Source organism: Gymnogyps californianus, chromosome 2 (genome assembly GCF_018139145.2).
Source record: "Gymnogyps californianus isolate 813 chromosome 2, ASM1813914v2, whole genome shotgun sequence".
In the NCBI taxonomy this organism is placed as follows: domain Eukaryota; kingdom Metazoa; phylum Chordata; class Aves; order Accipitriformes; family Cathartidae; genus Gymnogyps; species Gymnogyps californianus.
The window spans coordinates 149,435,791-149,458,223 of record NC_059472.1 but is presented as its reverse complement, the minus strand read 5'-3'; the positions used below and the strand labels follow the sequence as shown (position 1 = coordinate 149,458,223).

Genomic DNA, 22,433 nt, shown 5'->3' with positions numbered 1-22,433 from the left:
AGGGGGAACAGACAAAAACCCAACCCCTGTGGCTGGCTGCCGCTGCCAATCGTAGCATTTAGGAGAGCTAAGCAAGGGAGCAGGATCAGGCCTTTATACTGGCATCATGAAATTTGCCTTCTCTTGCTTTGCAGCTGGGAACATGCAATTATGAATCCTGAAAGGAAGCGCAGCAATTATCTCCGTGGTTTCTGTGAAATAAGGTCTTTTGATTAAGGAATCGGGGGAAGATTTGAACATGGTGGCTATTGCTTTTATTTCCACTTAATTTCTAGTGGAACTGATTAAGAATAATCATTACATTTAGGCAGCAATCAACCCGAGAGCGTATTTCTATTCCTTTCTTGGCACCCCAGAGATTAAGATTCCTAAAAATCTAATGCAAAGGAGAACAAAGCAAACACAATTTAAAAGTTCATCACTTAGTTACAAAGCTCAGAGGCAGAGGAGAGGGCTGGATATACTTCCCACAAATGGACATCTCCAACATAAAGATTATGCACACAATATTGACCTTTCAAACTGGCCACTAGCTTTACAGTAAAGTCAATAATGAAATAAACTGCCATAGTATGCTATCCAATTAATCATTTATGATTGTTTTCATTAGAGGGACACTTGCCACCACCAGTTCATCCCAAAATTTAGGCATTGTAAACCTAAAATGAGCAGAAATTCCCCTATGGTGTTCTTGTAAATTTTTTTCCTGTAAAACAATTTATTAGAAACAATAACTAAGGTTTTCTGAAGGTGCACATGAGAATTTCAAAGCTTAACTAGGGAACTATAAAATAAATGATCTATTTTAATTGGATGAGACTGATGAAATGCAAAAAAGAAAGAAATATGCATTGAGGAAAGTAAACTAGATTTAAACTGCTTAATGTCTAATAATTTTAAGGTGTAGCAGCAGTATCCGAAAGAAAGCTGATTTTTATATTAGGTTTTTTTAAAGTATATGATATGCAACTGACAGTGTCCCTTTGCAAAGGTGTTGGGCTGTAAACCACAGTAATTCATATTCACATGAACACACACGTTGTAAACTTGAAACATTGGAGATTTAAAAAAAAAAAAAGGGAAGCACATGGTATAAAATGATAAAAAAGATTATGCTAATAAAAGCCAAATGGCAGCAGGAACAGCAGCAGCAGCTAGAACTGCTGGATAAGGCGCCGGCGCTGTGAGGTCTTCCGCAGCAGTCGTCTGTAGTCATAGGGATTATCTTCGGTTTTACTCTCTTCCAGGGGGCTTTCTGCAACCCTCGACCTAGGGATTAGGTGCAGAAGTGTTTTAGAAATTAAAGTCAAAACATTTACCTTGGCAAACACTCCTAATCGACTGCTTAACTTCCACCCTCGAGGGAAAAAATAAAAGGAGAAAGAAAAAAACCTGACTTTGCTAGGCCTCTTCCTGTGCTGCACAAAGCAGGCACCTCGGAACAAACACATTGTATTCTAAAAGCAGATGAACACAGAAGAACAACATGTTCTTCTACCAAGGGGACATAATAAAAGGACATAAAAACCATGAGAACACGGGGGTACTTTGCAGTAGTGTTTGCCTGATGGTTACTGAACCAGATTTTCAGTTGGCATAAATTTGTTTGCTGTGTTTTTAACCTGCCTGTGGAGCTCACTGTGTCCATCTTTTTTTTTTCTTTTTTTTTTTTCAGATGGCAAGATGCATTTTGGAAGCCACCTCTGACAGGCTGGAGTGGTGACCTGGCACCAGGTATTGCCATGGAGCAAGATTAAAAATAAAACTCAGTTATTTAAAAAGTATATTACTCTGAAATAATTACAAAAATTTGTAGTGTTCTACACTAAGGTGTACCCCAACCACTGGTTCTACACCAGCATCAAAGGTAAACTGTCAAATAAAAAATACTCAGTGCTTCACTTCTGTAGATTAAAATGACTGTATAGTCTTTAGATCCAGGTGACCCCATTCAAGAGATACTGAAGTGCAGAAATGTTTATTAATTGCATTCATCTGCCCTCAGAGGTAACTGTAAATTTAAAAGTTACACAGATTTTTTTCACTTTGGCTAATTAGGGTGCAATCAGAGCAGCACACAGCAAAAGGTAAGAAATTCCTTTTTAGGAAGCTCAGTGGCAAAATTCTCATTCATCTAAACCAGACCTCAGGGTGACAGATTTGGTGTAATTAACCACCCTAGAAATGCAACATTTTCCAAGGAATGTAAACTATATCGTAATTCCCTGATATTATTATTTTTATTCCATGCCTTCACAACACTTTCCTAAAACTAATTTAGATCCTACCTGAAAAAATGCCAAAAATAAAATAGTAAGGGGCACAAAAGGTTCCACAAACATTTTCTCTATTACTATGGATACATTTTGAAATTCAGCGATCATCCCAGGCTTAGTGTTTCCCTTAAGCCTTTGACAGAGATATTTCCCAAGTTTTTCTTACATATATGAAGACACAAGAAGATACAAATATATCAAGATATATAAATATGCGTTTGCACGTGCAATGTGTGGGGGTGCATTGGCAAGAGAGAGAATATGAATCTCCTTTGCCCAGCAGAGGTCACCCTCTATGAAGTCTGTGTGGGAAGAGAGGAGGTCGAGCAAACCCTCCCTTCAGCGTTTTTCTCCTGGCTGTCCACCTTCGTGGTGTCCCCCACAGGCTATAAACACGTATGCTGCTACAGGACAGCAGGAAAAGGAGGCAGTCAAGCTGGTGTCTTATCTGCAGAAAGTTTGGTGCACATCCACCCTATTTAAAACCTAACTGATCAGAAATACAGTTTTTAGGTTCTGCTTTAGTTTAATTTGATTTTAGATCAGAGATTTACAGCAGGATGTCTGCCCATCTTATCTGGCACTTGGAAAGCCAAAAACTAGCAGGTAGGCTGAACACCAATCATACTAGCATTCGTCCTTGCTGCATAAAGATGGGAAATTTTCAGCTATGCATTTTACAAGTTAATTTGGCAAGATTCCATGAATAAAAAAATAGATTTATATCTGATTTGAAAGTGTATCTTTCTTTTTCTGAATCTTTTGAATATCTCAACAAGGATATACAACATTTTTTTCCCCTATTATTATTTTGTATGAATTACCGCTCAGTAGCTCTTAAAATTGAAGTCCTGCGCTCAGCTGGGTGTCTCTTCCTTCTTGTGGTAGAACTGCTGTCCTTGGAGGTGGAATCAGTAGATGAAATTTCTTGGTAGTAGATATCTAAATCTAGCACTTTGCTCAGACTGTCAATAAATAAGTACACTAAGTTAAGTTTCACTTTTCAATATTATATTCAACATTCAAAAATAAGGCAACCAAATATCATTATTAGTTGTGTTTATGTGTTGAGGATCTAAGGAAAAATATATATAAGCATGAGAAATCAATCTCTGAAATGTGACTGCTGTACAATGCAGATACTGAGAATTTTGAAATGCTAAATACTTTTATATGTTCATAAAGCAGACATGTATGACTGAAATTGTTCCGTTTGCCATTATACTCAATGGAGAGGCATTTTTATGGTATAATTCATCTGACCTATTTTAGGTATCTCTTTGAGGAAGAGATGAATCATTTCCCTAAAGATGACTATTTTTTTCTCTGAGTACAAGAAGAGAGTCTAAAGCAACTAGTTCAGATATCGGTGTCAATAATGCAGATGTCTCTTATTTTGTTAGATGAATGCTATCCAGGTGTGGCGGGGTTTTGGTAGCAGGGCAGGGGCTACAGGGGTGGCTCCTGTGAGAAGCTGCTAGAAGCTTCCCTGGCTCCAAGTCGGACCTGCCTCTGGCCAAGACCGAGCCCATCAGCGATGGTGGGAGTGCCTCTGTGATAGCGTATTTAAGAAGGGGAAAAGATTGCTGAAGGAAAAGAGGAGCTACAGCGAAGAGAGGAGTGGGGTGTGAGAGAAACAATCATGCAGACACCAAGGTCAGTGAAGAAGGAGAGGGAGGAGGTGCGCCGGAGCAGAGATTCCCCTGCAGCCCGTGGAAGACCCCATGCTGGAGCAGGTGGCTGGGCCCGGAGAAGGCCGTGACTCTGTGGTAAAGCCCACGCTGGAGCAGTTTGCGGAGGACTGCGGTGCGTGGAGAAGGACTTGAGTTGGAGAAACTCATGGAGGGCTGACCCCTGTGAGAGGGACCCCACGCTGGAGCAGGGGAGGAGCGTGAGGAGTCCTCCCCCTGTGGAGGAAGGAGCGGCAGAAACAACGTATGATGAACTGACTGCAACCCCCAGTCTCCGTCCCCCTGCGCCTCTGGGGGGGGAGGAGGTAGAGAATTCGGGAGCAAAGCTGAGCCCGGGAAGAAGGGAGAGTTGGGGGGAAGGTGTATTTTTAAGATATGGTTCTATTTCTCATCCTCCTACTTTGATTTGGTTGTTAACAAATTTAATTGGTTTATTTTTCCAAAAATTGAGTCTGTTTTGCCTGTGACCATAAGCGGTGAGTGATCCCTCCCTGTCCTTGCCTCGACCCATGAGCTTTTTGTTGTATTTTCTGCTCCCCATCCCACCGAGGGGGGAGGAGTGAGTGAGCAGCTGCATGGTGCTTTGTTGCTGGCTGGGCCTAAACCACGACACCAGGGTATCATATGTACAGAAAAAAACAATCCCAACATCCAGTTTAGAATGGCTAGGGAAAAAATAACATCCTAAAAGCAACCTGAAAAAAGAAGTTTAGAATTCAATTCTCACATTGGTAGAAACCAGAAATAACTCATTGATTTCAGTTGCTATGTTCCACTAATACAGAGCCAGCATGTGAAAGAAGATGCAGTCATGGAACTGGTTAACTAGATTTAAGATGAGTGAAACCTAAGCGAGGCCAAATGAGAGAAAACACGAGATTTGGATTTTTTTTTTTTTTTTTTTTTTTGGCTAAGCAGGAGACAACAATAGGTGTGAAATTTTTTCAGTCCAAATGATATCAGAAAAAGAGCTGTAACAGACCAGACACGGGGGACACGGACATTAAGTGAATCCTTTAAGCAGTAGCATAATCAAGTGCAATTTAAACTGTGACTGAATGAAGCTAGATGCTATGAGCACATATTATGTGCATATAATGTCATGTAACTTCCTTTAAGATACATAGTTTAGATATGGAGTTTGTATTCTGCAACCTCAGCCGAGGATAGTGCTAAGACCCCACTCATCTTGTGTCTATGACCGGGCTACCATAGCACGCATGCTATGGTACCATAGCAATGTCACTGGGGAGCAGCCAAAAAGCTTAAATATAGAAACACAAATAAAATAAAGCTATGATGTATGTCAGGAGCTGTGAACCAGGTCTACAGCACACGTAAGGATACAGAAGGGCAGAATATATCTATTGCTTGCTTTATTTCTGCAGAGATCCATCAAAATAGGTTAGTTACACTGTGAAGAAAAGACTTCTGGTTGAAATTTCAAGGGCTACTCTTCTTTACCTGTTATAAATAATTATTGTTTTAATTTTTTATGATCTATTTCCAAACAGTTATATATTTTTAGGAGAGAATTTTAACAGTCTTTGTATTTTTGCTAACAAAAAAGAACTGGTTGCTCATTTGCTTTGACTGGAATTTTAAGCACCTTCAATTATTTTCTGTGTCAGAACTATCTTTGATGTGGACCTTATCTTAACTTATTATTATGCTTGTGTTGCCATGGTAAAGGGCCATGCTGTAGTAAAACTAAATGACTGAATTCTATAATGGATTTTTGTCGCTGAAAATTGCATATTTTAACTTTGTATATGATGTCCTTCCTGTGAATCACCAAATTACCATGCTTTTTTTAATGCTGTATTCTCCTGGTTGAAGTACAGCTAAGAACTATTTCTAGAGTAATAAAATGACAATAGTGAGATAATGAAAAAAATTACCTTTCTTTTCTTGGCTTCCGTTTTTCGTCTTGTATTGACTTCTAAGAAAATACAAAGTAATTAAAAAATACTAAAAGGAAAGCTTATGCAAAGATACAATTCATTAATATGTTAGGTAGGAGACTGTTGTATATTTTTCGTTAAAAGAAAATATAGAGAATCAAATTTGCTGAGCAAGTGCTCCAGAAAAATCTCTTTTCAGAATCTTTGAGACTGAGAATGGGATTAGCATTGTTACTCCCAAATTTCAGTTGCCATACTGTGAAAAAAGCTAAAGTAATCACGATCAGAACAAAAAAGGAGATCTAATACTTTGAAATATCTATAGTCGTTTTAATGAAGTTGACAACACTGTCTCACTGAGGCAAATATACTGTGATGCTGTGAGAATTTCCATGAATACAGGCAATGCAGTGGGAGCAGGCATAATCCTATTCTCATTAACGTCAATGCAGTCTTGTCACAGGTTTTAGTAGAATAAAATGGACAAAGGCCCCATTTAAAAAGCAGTATACTAGGTGGCAAAAGCACCTTTAGGATACAAGACATCTAGAAACGCAGAAGAGAGAAGATTCATAGGGAATGTGAATAATTTCTTATCTCTAATAGGTTTCTGTCCCTACAGACAAAACAACGCTATGTTGCAGCATCTAATGCATCACACTTCAAAAGCAGTATTTTTAAGTGCAGGTGGTCTTAATTTTGGTCTTAATTGTGTTTCTTGTGAACGAGTGAAAAGTTATTAGAATTAGTGACTGTGAAGTCACTAAGAATCAGAAATCCTGCTGGACTTCAGTATGCAGGCAAATAGACAAGACACATAATTTCAAAATGATAGGCTGACTTAAAGAAATATATTCCAAAATAAACTTTTAGTGCCTTGTATGAACATTAGGCTATTGTCAGGCTTCATTTATACCTGTGTACACCTTTAGCTCATTTGATATGCAAGGAGATGAGTGAGAATGGAAGGTGTCTAATTAATATCTGTAACATGACATGAGAGAAATATCTGTTTTTGCAGAAGACAGAGAAAATTTTTCAAAAAATGCACTCATATTGTGTGCCTTCTCTTTCAGGTGATCTGGGCTTGATAATCATCTGCGAATATCTGTGGGTCACAGAGATTTTTAGTCAGGTTGGAAATCGATGATAGCTGGGAGAGCTGACTACCCTCAAGTATCTCAAGTTAGAGCTCAATGACTTACCCAAGGTCTAAGAATTTAAGAACCAGTAGGTCTCCTCTCTAAGCTTCAGCGTATAGATATTTATGCCGAACCTTTCCCTTACCAGTGAACTTAATGTCAGGAAGCCAGGCTTCTCTTTTTCACACCGTCTTGAAAAATACAACTAATTGAAGGTAATATTGATTAATACCTTGAAAAACTGCTGCTAAAAAATTTGTTTAAAAATTTCCTGGCATTACTGCAGTTTTTATTTGCACTGGCCATGTAACAAATTAGCTTTCAGAAAATATTATGTTCCTGACTGTATAGTCTCAGCTTTCTAAATATGCATTTACTTCAGAATTACCCTTCTCCTCAGAAATTTCCTAATAAAGAATTCAGTGTCATGCCTTTCATTTCAGTCCTTCATCTCACCAATCTTGCTTTCACAAAACAAATCTTATTCTTACATGCCAATTTATTTTTAGGAATATAATTTCTTTTCAGAATATCACTGTTCCAAAGCTGTGTTATTTCAAAGGCCCCATAATACAACATAGCTGTATTTGTCTTTTTTGGTATGCCAGACACAACTCTCCCTAAAGGCCCTGGTGACACCTTCTGTTGAAAGGAGAAGCAATTGCTACGGTTAGTTTATTTGCTGGGCTCTCACCGGCTGTTAAAATAGGTCACTAAGATACAGGCACCTCGAGCAAATGAGTTTAATTGCTTTTTTGTTGGAACTGCTTTCTGAGCTGCTTTTACATTTTCGCTCTTTCTGCTTACTTTCTTGCCTTTTTTTCTATATTTAAGGGCACTGAAGTCAAGAGTGGAAAGCAGCCCTTGGTAGCTGAACTTGGACCAAAGGCTATATATAGACACTCAAATCCATTAGTCTCCTGAGCTGTTGGTATTTGCCAATTCCTTCATAATCATGATCTGACACATTTGTAAAGGAAGTTACAGTGTGCATACTAATACAGCCTATTTTAATATTTGCTCTCTCGGCAAGATCAAGCACTAATTTAGACACTCAAAATAGCTCTCTGAATGAACCTGTTTCTCTCCCATGACTTACAAAGAAACTATGGAGACCGGGCACTTAATTTGGGTATTGAAAGTGCAAATGCTGCTTATGCATATAATGAATGTATGTATGTTTAGGTACAAAAGTAAGAACTGGCCTGACCTAGGTCCCCAGTCAGGGTAACTCTGAACCTCAATTTCAAGTCTAGTTTGAAATGTGAAGTTTGTGGCCTGCCTCCTTTCAGCAGGGCACAGCTTTTATGCTGCATTAGAAATTAATATAGGGAATTGGGCAATTAGAAAGAAAGTTTAGGTGGGAATTATCTGGCATTTTTAGCCCACAAAAGCTTGCTAAACTCACATGTATTAGAGTGTAGTAGGTGGAGTCTTCTGGATTATTTAATGTCTTGGGCTTCCGTGGCCTCCTTGGAGGTCTCTGCATTGGACGAGAGTCTTCTACTTTGGCTGCAACTGTGAAAAAGCAGAAGACAGCAATGCTTATTTCCTCACAGTATGGGAGGCTTTTACAAAAACAGGAGAGAATTTCACTAAAGAGAGCAAAAAAATCCACGTAGCCACTTTTACTGCTTGCCATAACTCAAGAAAACAACTGTTTTGGGCATTTCCATCACCACACTGGAAAGCAGAATTGGTTTATCCATTTAAGTCCTGACTACCTACATGGACACATGCCACATAACGAATGTCAGGCTGGAACAGCCCAGCAGTCTGCTTGGCACAGGCTTCTCCTCCTGAAAAGTGCTGATGCTCCACATTCAGCAAGGGGCTCTGAAGGGTAGTGGACAGTGGAAGGCTACCATCTTGTAACAGGGACCTGGGCAGCAGGGAAGGTATTTTTTCAGGCTCAAGTCAATCATTAAGGTGCCAAATGAGGGAACTAGCATTAGATCTCTGATTCAGAGGTTAGTCCTCTACATTATCATGGTGTGGATTTTCCCCAAGGTCTCCTGCTGAGGCTGTTCTGTTTCAAGCCAAATCAGGTACCACTGGGCAACACAGCATGACCATGTCCATCACATCCAGTGTAATACAGTTTAGTGTGCTCACCTTCTGGGCTATTTCTACAAAAACTTTCTGCAAACATGCAAAAAATGTTGTCATTCTAATGGAAACGAAATCAAGATTTTAACACAAAACGGAACTGTTGTCCTCTGGCAGTCTCCAAACTCAGAGTTAGACACTGACTTGTGGGTTACACTGCCTGGCACGTGGGGAACTAGAAAAATGTCTTGGATATTTGCTTGTTAAAAATCTATATGCATTTCTGACAGTGCTAAGATATAGGGCTGCTAAGGGTTCATAGGCTGTTTGTCACAGATCCAACATAGAATGCAGGGTTCCTAATGCCTTATTCTTGGAGACCACAGAACTGACTCTGGGGGGCTGATGGACCACAAATGTACAGCATGGTGAGCATGATCACCTTATGTTTGGCTTCAGCTATAGGAAAAGTTAATAGGGGGCTACAGCAATTCCTTCATGATGAAGGAGGAGGGGGTTGCACGGCAGCAGAACACTGACGACAGAGATGGGTCATAGGGACACATACAGGGTGATGATAAAGTCACAGCACAGGGTCTAGGCATGGTGAACCATGTGTCCAGGTATATTGCATTATCCAGTGAGGTTTTATATTGTCCTTGTCCCATCACAGAAGTATTCAGAGGACAGTCCATGAGAAAAAACATCTCCTTACTCATAAATGAATATAGTGTGAGGGTGGAATGAGGATCTAGCTCCCAATGAATTATACTGAAGTGTGTTCTGCTGATCTAATCCTCTTTCACATGAAGCAACTTCAACTCCATAACCCAGATGTGCTAACTACATGTGATGGAGTCTTAGAAGGAAGAATGTATTTTGTTCTCTAATGACCATCAGAAACCCTTTTACATAATAAAAATAAAAACTCTCCCATGTGCATCAGACATCTTTTTAATTAAGGGGGTAGCACAATCATTTAAAATGAGAAACGATCAGTAATACATCAGTGTTGACTCCTGCAAGATTAGCTGTGTAAGCTTTTTGTTATGTGTGATAAATAAAGGCTTGTAAAGGTCATGGATATACAGAGGAGCCAGAACAAATAATGTTAATTTAAACTGTAGTTGGATAATGATTACATTTATTGTTTTAGTTTCTTATCTGAAACGCGGACTGCTTCTCATGTAATGAATGAACAAGTATCTTTTAACATTTTGCACTTAAGAGAACAATGGTGTTTTTCTAAGCCAGGGTACAGATAATTCATGTTAAACAATGAAATTTAGATGCAATAAATTCATTTCAGTAACCTGTATTAAATATAAATTACAGTCTTTGATTTGAATAGGTAGAGCAGGCCTGACTGTGCTCTTACATAGGCTGTTGTTACCCTGCTGCATTTCAAATGGACCACCTGGAGTTATCTGAGTTTCCATTTGTGAGAGAGTAGAGGCGTATCTTCCCTATTTTATTTTTAAACACAACAGGAGCCTAAACTGGAAACAATACCTTAAAAAAACCCCCTTAAAATTCAGTGTAGTTGAATAGAAACACCTAACCCCTTGTCTGCAAGACATTTTAAAAAATTGTGTCAAAGATCATGACTGCATGAAAATCTGGAAAAAGAAAATGAAGCCAAATTGAGGGCGTTAGGAAAATCCCAAGGAAAAGGCTCTCATAATACCTAAAGATTTTTTATTTCCCCTAAGAATTCATCACTATGTATGCTGTTACGTTATTTAATTCATCAGTCAAACACATAAAGCACTATCGTATTCTAGATTACAATTATTCCAACTGAAATTACTTGTATACTTCTTGCGTATGTGCTATGCAAAGAAGACTTGTCTTTCTTACATTCAAAGAACACCACGTTGACAATGATAAGGGTTTCAATAAAAAACCGCTTTTCATCTCAGCTAGTACATTGTACATATGTATGAGCTATGCAAAAGAACCGAGGGGACAGAAATACCATGTTGAGGCAGGTAGCCTTCTAAGCTTGGACCTCCATCGTCCCTTTTTAAAATTACACAGAGAGTTGAAAATGCAATTCTGAGTTTTGTCTCCAAATTACACAGTAAGTAAAAACTAGTTTGATGGGTTTAGCTTGCTTTGTTTCACCAGAAAGTGAACCTGTGATTTCCTTCTGCACTTAAGATTTGTGTTCATTGCTACTGAAATAAAGCTGATGTGGTAGTTGCTTATATTGGATAACTCACTGCACAAAGTAAAATTTGCTTTTTTATTAGTTGCTGATAATTCCAGAAATCATTTACTAGTAGAGTTAAAGGTGGAAGGCAAATTAAGTACCCAAGCCTGATAAATGGTGAGTTTGATGCGCTTGTTTTCCAGATGGCCTATATCTTTCTGCAGTAGGCAATGAAGCAGAAAGAAGGAGTAAAATCATTCACTTATTAATAGGCCAATTATGTTGCTTCTAGAGTCCATATTACAAAGAAAAGCTTTTTATTGAAGCCCAGTCTCTCCATAGTAAAATATCTTATAGCCTATTTTTCCTTAAGACTTCAAGTATCTGTGGCAAGATCTGGCCGTGTGCCTTATATGTAAAAGGAAAACTGATGTTTCCTATCTAACAAACATTTAAATAGATATGTTACAACATTGATATAAAAACCATTCACAACAGTAGCTGTCAAAGCACTTTGGAAATGTCAGGTTGGCACTATCATCCCTATACTACTAGCAGGGTAAATGAGATGCACAAGGCAAGACACACATTGCTTAAGGTTATGTCCCAGTTAGTCATTAGCACAGCCGAGAAGCTGGGCTGAAGGACTGTGCTGAGGCTCCCAGCTCTGCAGCCAGCCCATGCCCTGCGGTTATATCCACCTGAACAGGTGCTGTCAGTGCTGCGACACATTCACATGCCTTAGAAGCAATGCGTAGGAGAAACTGGAAACAAAAACATTTGATGCTACACAGACATTCCTTTTTAAAGGTTTTACCAAGAGGAAGACAGGTTGAACAACAAGTTGAAAGGGAGAAGGACTTCCCTCAAACTGCTTAAGTGCATGCAGTCAGTACTCAGTCAAAAGAAAGAGGTTTTGCTCTCATGACCTGGATGCTTTGCTTTTGAACCTCAACAGCAAATGTCAGTCATGCTGTAAGCCATGCCCAGGAAGTTAAATCTCTCTCCTGCCCAATCCTGAAGCAGACTGTCAAAACATACATTTGAGCAAGTGGTGATGGAAAGTCCAATAAAAGTTAAGGTTATTCTCCATGAGAATGAATGAATTATAGAGTTAAGGGTCAGCGAAGGCATGTGAACAGTGTGGCTGCCAGGTAACATTGAAGAAGGTTTAGCAAATCTAAGGAAAATTCCTTATTCCTATCAGTATCTCCGCTAGCTCATTTAACACTACCTCAAAGGTTCCTACCTAAGTTGCACAACACTCTTTGACTCTATGGTGTTCAGTTACAAGGTATTACTACTTTCATACTCAGCCCTCACTGAAAGCTCGAAATACACTGAAAAAATAAGAAAAAGGACAATGAAATTTAGGACCAGCTCATTTAATGTACGTGTATCCTGAACACCACCACAAACTACGGACACTGCAGAGAGCTGCATGTGCTTGAAGCATTCAAGTATGAGCAAGAAATGCTTGAATAAAGATGAGTCAGTATCAACAGCCCTTTAGGTTGAACTGTCTGCACATTCTGACATACAATGATAAGATTGGAAGACAACAATCTTGAGGAATCAACATCCATGGATGCTAATGTAAATTAATGTATGACTTCTTACAACAGATCTTATACTGAAGACTGGAGAAATAGTGTGGTTACAGCTGTGATAAGCATCTAAGTGATGAAAGTTCTCTATTTATTAGGCCGCCTGGAGAAACAGATAAACCCATCTTCAGGTCATTTAAATGAAATGTTACATGTTTGATTCAGTGCTGTTCCACATCTTATGGGGACAGAAGTATAAAGCCAGGCTCAGAATAAAGTAGGAAGAAAAACAAGAATAAGAGCAGTAATTGTATGGGTTTTGTAGAGGGGCTTGGAAGTAATCAGAAAAATGCAACCGGAATTCCGCGACTTCATAATGAGAAGTGAACAACTATTACTGCTTACAACATTTATGTGCATACCTTTTTACTGTCCTAATTGTACACAGTGTGAGGAGGTAATTACTCAAGTTTGGGATTTGCCCATAGAAAACTGCTCTTTAACATTCTGGTTAGTAATTTTTAGGTATTGTTTATTCATGGGATGTTTCCCACAGCCAGATTTGGAAATTATGGTTGATAGGTGCAAATTCTTAGCAATCTGGAAAAAACAGAGGGATTATTCTGGCACAGACCTAGAACTAGGAACTGGAAGAGACCGAGAACTTTCCGATTGCATCCAACAGGAGTTGAGTGTTTGATCTCTCACGCCTAAGTCCTGCCAGCCCCACTGAGGGAAGGGGGTCTGACTAACCCTAATGTCTCTGACTGACACTAATACTCTCATTTTGAGAGTCTGGTGACCTGGGATTATTGCTATTTCAGAGAGGATGTTTAAGGAAAATGGCTGTACTCCAGTTCCGTGACCTCCCAAATCTTATGCTCTGCCATGGATCTGACCAACTCTGCCATGGATCTGACCAACTCCAAACAGATCTTGTACATCCTGGCTGCATGGTGTCCAAAGGGCCACGCCAGTAGCTGAGAACAACCAGACAGCAGAAGCGCTTGACTACCCTGCTTTTCTCCAGGCCCACACCTCAGTGCTCCCTGGCTGGCCACTCACTTGCAAAGAAGAAAGACTGTCCAGTGAATACTGCTCTCCTCACCCACTGCTACACAGGCTCCCTCTTCCTTGCAAAGGCTGCCCATGAAACCCCCATAAATAGTGCTGCGACAGACTACAGCAGGAGGAATTCTGGATGAAAACCCTGCCTGTCTCACTGCTTCGTGTAGCTGAAAAGGTCCTCAGCTGCACCAGAGTTCCTTGTACCATGTGAATTTCATTCTAAATATAGAACATTCTCTTCCTGAGATTTTGTACTTGAACTGTCATTTAATACTTAGAAGGATGGGCACTGTTATTCATCTGGAGAAAAAAGAAAAAATTTGCTCCCATAACGATCAAATTCCTCTCACTTCAGGATTTGACCTCAAAAAACTTGACAGTGGCCATTTGCGCATCTCTTCTGACACTGCAGTAACCCAAGGCTCACTAGCAGTCCAAAGGTGCAGTCCTGGGATGCAGCCATTACGTTTAGTTGAAAGCATTTAGCAAGCAAATATAACCTACTCAGAAATTCAAGCCACAGGGAATATTGTTTATTCCAGGAACCTTGTGCAGCTTTATGCATTTTCATAAATATAAATAAATTAACTTAAAACCAACTTAACCTTGTGGATTTAAGATTCATTTAACCTTTTTGCTCATATATTCTTTAAACTGCAGGCTTTGCATTTTTATTAAAATAAACAGTTTTGAAAATCTGAACATTTGTCACAGTACGCCATCCAGTTGTCTCACAGTTCCTCCCCTTCTGTGGGTAGCAATGTAATAAAATATGTTACAAGACGAGCCGGTAAGTTCTCAAACTGAACAATGGCTACCTACCCACAGATGAAGGTGGACAAGTATTCCTATCTGGCATACAGCTATAAAATACAGTTCATGTGTTATAGCTGTAAAACGACATATAAAACTAGTGAAGCTGAGGAAGAAGTGTAAATAAATGTAAATGACCAAAGTAATTACAAATAGGTAAATACTACATGATTTAAAGAACAGCTAAAGCTCAGCAATCCTTGCCTTCATAAGGGTAGGACAGCAAAGGTAGCCCTAGAGGGAAACCTGCAGTAAAAGCACATCCTTCTGTAAATGTGTGTGTATAAATTGTACTGTAACACATAATGTAGGCAAGAAGACAGGAAGGCTCCTCCCTGTTTAATAGACAGTGGATCACTCACCACGTCTACCTGCTTCACTTTAGCATGACAGTCTGCAGTACAGTACCTCAAGTCTTTGTTTTATGTAGTTATCTTACTATATTGCATACAGGAAGAAAGTAGGATATTCAGAATGCTGATAACTCCTGTGTTGTAGACAGTACAACCTAAATGAACTGAACACAGGCATATTTTTACTTAAATATATTCTACGTCTAGTTAGATCATGTTTGCTGTAATAAACATTTAGTTAAGACAATGCAGCTTTGCGATTGAGCTCTGTAATGCTTAGGCTCCAACCGGCACCCAGGCAAGCTGGGGAATTACTGCAGCGTATTCTCTTACTTCAATATCCTGTGCATTGGTCATAGCTGGAAAGGAAACAGTTTTCCTGTCATGTGAATTATGTTCCAATGCAGAAAAAGAAAGTTCACATTCCACACCAAGAAAGGTCTTTCAGTGGACTGGTTAGCAGTTATAAATATGGCCGTGGGGATGCGAGAAATCCAGGCTCAGGTCCCTGCTGCCATTGCCCCATACTCTAGGTGAGTGGCTGAGCCTGGCATCCACTGTCAAACCCACTGTGTTGCAGAGAGTGAAACTTCACATCATGGCCGGGAAGGCTGGCAGGAACACAGCGCTTGACTAGAACCCAGCTGGCCTTCCTTTGCGCTTTTTTAAAGTTCAACGTCTGGCAAAAGTCACCTGTGTTACATTTATCATGAGTAGCCACACAAGTTGTAGGAGGTACTTGGGTCAACAACAGAACACAGCAAACACAAACTACGGCTGCCCAGCTCAGACCAGCTGGGCAAGAAGGGCCAAGGAGCCAGACCCAGCTCAAAGTATAATACTGCCTCTTGTATCAAGGGGAAGTTGGCTACAGAAAGATTAGGAACAAGAGGTCTGTCAAGAACTGAAGGAGGACTGGTTTTGGGGTGGTTTGACTTACTGGAGCAGAGCATTCAGTAAGTGACTAGCTGGACAGCAGTAAATAGGCTAGAAGGGCTAGTTTGGTTTGAGATAGAAGGGGCCAACTCATGCTTTACAGTGTTTAAGGGCTGGTAGGACAACTTTAGCTGGCCTGTGCTTTAGTGGCACATTTCTCTGTAGTGAGTTCAGTCATTGCTTCTTAGTCAAATAGCACCCACTATTTCATTTTAAATGCATTCAGCTTTGAAAATAGTAACAACTCTTGAGCTCTGTACTCACCTTGTCTACATGCCAACTTGCAGCAATTTAATCAAAACCAAAAGCATATGTCCACCATATTTATTTGGAAAAAAAAATACTTTGCTAAAATTCTGCACAAGCCATCTTGAAATGAGCATGCCTTGACTACAAAATATGTTTTAATATATATGAATATGAGCATTCAGGACTCTCTTTTTGATGCTTCCTACTGTTTTAAATTTATGATTGCTATTGCTGACATTTTTTGTAAAAGGCAATTAGTCAAAATAGCAAACATTCAATTTTTGCATCCATAAGATAAAGAGAAAAAAAGGGGGGGCTTGTAATTAATCAGAATTTTCTTACAGATTTTGCCTGATGCACAAAAGAGGTAAGTGCTGTCATGTCACACATACAGACATTTGTCAGGAGGAAACATAAAGAAAATAAATCCTCCTTTTGCTAAGACCACACAACATTAGCTTGTAAAAAAACCTTATTTCCTTTTATTTATTAAAATGAGGCCAAAGACCTGGTCTCTTGTGCAACTCAACAACTGTTTCAGTGTTGTCTTAAAAAGCATTTTGACTTGGTTCAAAGAAATGTATGACATTTTTCATGTCAGTGTTCAAAAGGATACAACACAGCACTTTCACACACTTTACCATTGGAAAACTGCTGTATTATGACACCACAGAGGTTTGAAGCAGCAGGACATTTTCAGAGATAAAGGGAAGCGGCTGACTTCTCACCACTTCAAGCAGGGTTGCATGCACAGGTGACAAACCCTGGCATCCTTTTGCCTCCTGTAGAGCTACTTAAATTTATACCAATGTGAAGGGTAGACTTTGCTCCATTTTGCACATGGCATGAACATACTGGTACATTTTCACCTGGTTCACTTGTGTAAGTAATGAGATCTTTAACTGATAAAACAGGGATTTGCGTATTCCCTTTCCCTCTACCTCGCTTCTCTAGCTTCTGTAGGAAAATGTGTAAGAACCAAGAGTTATTTTCTAAAGCATGCGTTTTTTAATTCCTCAGGTTTATCTTGTCAAAAATCAGCAATATTTAATAGAGAACTCAGTACAAACCCATTAATGACAATCACAAACATGGCTCTGCCTTTAATGAAAGATCATGGCACTTAGTTTTCCATTTCACATTTGTTTTCTCTTGCAGACTTTGGTCTTGGAAACAGGCTGAACTACACAGATTATCTACCAGCAGGCAGTTTACACTTAGAGGTTTAGCTTTTGTAAACACCAAGCCCTCATTTTAGCAGCTTGCCCATTTGAGAGGACTGCAAAGTGGGGGTGAAGTACTTTTAGGATCTCTTCGACGAAGCCATGGGAACAGAAATAAATTTCAGCATACATGACAACTGAATCCACAATGTTATAGTGAAAATAGTACAATTAGCTCTGGGCAGCGAGGGACAGTCCTGGATCTGATCCCAGCTGTGCAGAGGCGAGCAGAGATCTTCCCCAGAGGCAGTGCAGTGGCATGGGCTGGCACAAGGCCCCTGCAGAAATGGAGACCCACCCAGTCATCTGCCACGTTTGCCCTCATCTTCTTCCACATCTGCAGCCCAAGACACAGGCTGAGGAAATCCCCTGTTACGTCGATTCCAACTGAAGAGGCTTGAGCAGCTCAGTCAGCTCTTTGTGGACCTCTCCATGGGGCACAGGTCTTAATGATCTGCATGCTCTGAATCCCATGTCTTCCACCTTTATTCGCCCAGTACTCCTCCCCAGAGCCACCTAATCTGCTCCAAGCATGTTTGCATTTTGGGAACCCCCACTGCCCATGTTAACTGGAATATAAATAACTTAAGAGTGTATTTTCAGAGGTAATGTCCTCTTAAGTGTGCGAGTTAAATGGATGCCAATTATTAATAAAACTTTAATTGTAATTTTAAGGACATACCCACCAACATGGGTAGGAGTTACAAGTTTTGATAGCCTCAGTTGCATTTGTGGATAGCTAAAACTTTACTCAGCATATATGTGACAAATTCTGGTAAATTGTTTGACATAGTACCTAAAAAAATATTTTGTTTTTAAAACACAGTCCCATATCTTACCAATAGCACACACAGTTGAGCAACATATAAGTAAAAAAGAGCCAATGTGGAATTTTTACCAAATAAAAGTATTCCTAGAGATGCTATGTCTAGGTCTCACACTGATTCATTCACCAATCTTAAGCAGCACTGAAACAAAATACCAAGAAAAATGGTAAATACGTAAATCCCAATGAGGCTTGAATATTTCTCTGGAAACTGTGTTCTAGACATGTACTGATACGGGGCTTAGTATAAAAATGTACAGCCTGAGTTATATGAGAAGCCAGAGCTAACTCATCGACTAGTTCCCTGGCCTTTAAAAACACGACTACGAGTCGCTTCTTGACAGTCCTGTTTACAAATGAAAATTCGGCTAACACTAAGGTTCAACGTTACCTGACTGACAAACATGAGAAGAAAGTCGGCCATTAGCCTGCTTATCTTTGGACAGCATCACAGGTCTCAGCTGATGTGACAGTATCATTTCATTCAATTTTTGCTGCAGTGCTAAGTAGTCTTCGGATAATTTTGATATCTGAAAAATATAACACAGGATTTTACATCATTATATAAGTAAGTATACGTGTTCCAAGGTAATCAAAGGTAAAATAGTGGACCAGAGAATGAATTTAAAAGGTATTGCTCCACCTACTGCAGTGTAGACCCCTACCACATTTACCTCCCCATCTCCCTTAAAAAAGAAAAAAAAAGATGAAGAAAAAAAGACAAAGAAAAAAAAAGATGAAGGGAAAAAAGATACGTAGGAAACTCCACACTGCAACCCAGTCCTGCAGCTACTTCATATTGGTTCACACATGTGAGCAGACAGCGCCTTGCTGATGCAAAATAGCTTCTACAGCTGTAGGCATACTTCTCTGCACATGTCTGAGTCCCTGACATTGATACAGCCACTTTTAGTTTCATTTACAGAGGCATTTCACAAGTTTACTGAATTAAGGGCCTTGCCTGGTAAACACACATTTCAACAAACAAAGGCAAAGCTCCTGCATTTAACCTAAACCAGGTTAAAACTAACATAATTTTTGCCAGTGCTCTAACTTTGTCTTTCCCTCCTTCCTGAAAAGGGTATTTTCTCTCGCAGCCCAAAATATGCATTTTTATAGAACACTCATTACAAAATCTCAGTCTTAGTTTAGAGAGTAAAACCTTGGTGCCACTGAAGCCAGTAAAATAACTTTACCATTCTGTCACTGCTCAGAGTATTATGCTCAACATACGTAACTTATAAGCTTCTTACCTGCCGCGAAAAGGCTGCCAAATCACAAGCCTCCTTCTCTGAGTCTCCTTTCAGCATCTTAGAGTCTTCAGCCTCTGTACTGGTGCTTTCCCTATCTTTTGTTATTTGGGGATCATTATTTTGAACGTGTACTGCTTCCGTTGGCTCCTTTATAGTTTTCTCTTGACTTTTGCAAGGTAGTTTCCCTTCTTTTCTGAGTTGTCCCCTCCTTCTGTAACCCCGGTAACTGCTCTGAATAACCACTGCTGCCTTCTCTTTGTCTTCTGAACCTTGTTTTTCTGCCTCAACTTGCTTCCGTGAACCTCTTACTGACTCTTTTCTTATAATTCCTTTACATCCTGTAGGCATCACTGTTTCATGTTTCAGGTGGTTTCTTTCCCCATCCCTGTCAGTCCTGGGCTGGACCACAGCAGATTGTTGATTTTGCCCATCTGCACTGAGTGTGTCTGGATTATCTTGCTGGGGACTAGGTTCAGCTATGATTTTGACAGAAGATTTGCTGGACAACTCTTCCAAAGAGGCCTGTTCTTCACCTTCACCAACATGTTGTACTGCAGGGTTCTGCTTCACAGAAGCTCCCTCTCCTTCACTAGATGTTTTCTGTTGCTCCTGTACATTCCCTGTGTCACTGCACCCAGAGCACTCACTGTCAGTAACAGCATCAGCTTCATCTTGAGCCTCCTCGTTTGCTGCTTCTTCCAGTGTATCATTTTGAGCTGGCTGCAGTTGTGCTTCAAGGAATTCCACAGCAGATAATTCTTCCTCTGCTATTTTTTTGCGCTGTTCCTTCATTTTTTTACGGACTCTGTAGCCTCTGTAATGGCTCTGAACAATGACAACTGCTTCTTCTTCTGTTTTAGGAAGGGCACTCTTCACGCCAGCTGGACTTTCCTCATTATCTTGAAGTTCTTCATCCTTTTCCTTTTTGCTAATGGATGCTGCATTTTCAGTTTGTTTCTTTCTAAGTGATTCCCTGAATAGAATAGAGTTTTGGGCAAAAAATATAGCTGAAGGAGATGAAGGATAGTGCAACTTTACAACTACCTTTCGTGGTGTTTGTGTACTAAATAGCAATTTGATACATTGCAACATGGGAAAGATATAATGCATATAGCTGGAATTAAAGATAGCAGACCAGTCTCTGTCTTTCTGATGATTATTATTTCTTAAAGTGAAAAGGGACATCCCTGTTAAACTCTTCACAGCAAATTGCTAGGGGGACAATCTAGGCTGCATGAGGGCTGATAAAACAGTAAAGAATTAATTTAAATGTTAACAAAAACATAAGGCAGAAACTTTTTAGCACCTCAAATACGTATAAATACACACAATCCTAAATGTATTCATGAAAGAAAACTGCCTCAAGTCACACTACGAATGCAAAAAGAATGATCCTGGGCATAGGTCCAGGTCAAATTTAAAAGACCTATTCCCTAAACTGTCTTTGTTACTATCAATAAAACTTCAGTGCCAGGTGAAATCTGCCACCCTGTTCCTTCCCTCTGAAAGACTCTGGACCCCTTCACAGCTGTTTTCCACCTCTCTGGACTAGTCTCCACCTACTTAAATGCTATCACTGAAAAAACGATAGTGATGAGCAAAGTGCTACTAGGTCCATTTCAGAGACTGGGACTACAACCACATCGCAGAGATATTTAGAATGTGATTCACCTCACCTAACTTCCAGCTGTTTGATCTGAGCAAGACATCTGGGTTCCCGCTGTCATTGCCTATGCTTATCTCAAACAGTGACTTAAGATGAGAAGCACAGTTCCTTGCAGACGCCTATTTCTTGCTCTTGTCTGAGCATTTTTTATGATGAGCTAGTTCCAAAAAGAGACTCATCTACAGATTACATTAACATTACAGGCAAGCACAATATTGTTGATCTTTCCCCTAAATATGCCTTTATTCCCTGGGCTTAAGAATATGAGAAAATTGGCTACTGACATTAAAAACCTCCACATAAATGTACATTACCTATGCATACATATCTAGAATAATCCTGATTTGCTTCACTTTTAGCTTACATTGCTGTTCTTCAGCAGTGTAGTTACTGAAAAGGGACACACTGGAGTGACATAAGAGAGAGAAAATAACACTACCTCCTCCTTTTGAAGATCTTCCTCTCTTTATGTCCCCTGTAGTGAGACTGAATTGTTATTGCTGCTTTGTTTCTTGTCTCAGTTAGTTCTTTTCTCTTCTTCCTGAGTAAGTATCCTCTGGCAACTGATACAAATTGTAACACAAAACAACCTTAGGCAACAAGCAACGGGTGTCCCACACATTTCAGAGAGTCAAATGATAACAGCATTAAACAAAAACCAGTAAAGAAATACGGACTGGGGTCGTTATTATGATTACATTTAATCTGAAATTTTCTGTCCCACTAAACTTTTTTGAGATTTCAGAAAGCTGTACCCGTTCTACATGAGAATACAAACAAGCTCTTTCTTTGTATTTTATTGGACAAAAGAAAAGATGCAGAACGAAGCAGAAGCATAGTGCTATAGAAGTGCCTCTAGAACACAGTGCTCTCAGCTTCATGTACCTGCTTTGCCTGATTCAGGCAATTGATCTGACTCAGTCTTTCATTTCCCTGGGAAACACCTGATTATCAGGCTATAGAGATTACCTGGCTCTCTTCTGGCACAGACTTGGAATTAGCTGAACATTGAATGATCAGAGAAAAACTGAAAATTTTATAGCTGAGCAGTTACAGAAGACTTAGCTCATGCTCCTTTTGCAAAGACTCATTATTCAAAATGAAAAAGCTCAGCATGAAGGATGCGCTAAGCTCCACAGTAACCAGGTGCACTGTGGCAAGGGTACTCGCTACTTGTGCTTTGTGGGAGGCACAAGTTCAAGTTTCTGGGCTGAACCAGGATGAATAAGGACTCAAACATAGGTCTTCCCTGAGACATGTAGGTGCTGACTAGTCACTAGGG

The 22,433-nt window shown here is 39.7% G+C and overlaps 1 protein-coding gene across 1 annotated transcript in view; it reads right to left on the bottom strand.

Moving 5' to 3' along the window:
• Positions 1 to 745: 745 nt before the first annotated feature.
• MYO3A (myosin IIIA) overlaps positions 746 to 22,433 on the bottom strand; it is a 124,756-nt gene continuing 103,068 nt past the window's right edge. The window contains exons 30-36 of the mRNA XM_050892533.1: positions 21,591 to 21,714; positions 19,486 to 20,458; positions 18,624 to 18,762; positions 8,422 to 8,531; positions 5,869 to 5,909; positions 3,101 to 3,241; positions 746 to 1,269 (exon numbers count right to left, since the gene is read on the bottom strand). Of these exons, the coding sequence (XP_050748490.1) occupies positions 1,155 to 1,269; positions 3,101 to 3,241; positions 5,869 to 5,909; positions 8,422 to 8,531; positions 18,624 to 18,762; positions 19,486 to 20,458; positions 21,591 to 21,714 (1,643 nt within the window). The 3' untranslated portion in view covers positions 746 to 1,154. The remainder of the gene's footprint in view (positions 1,270 to 3,100; positions 3,242 to 5,868; positions 5,910 to 8,421; positions 8,532 to 18,623; positions 18,763 to 19,485; positions 20,459 to 21,590; positions 21,715 to 22,433) is intronic.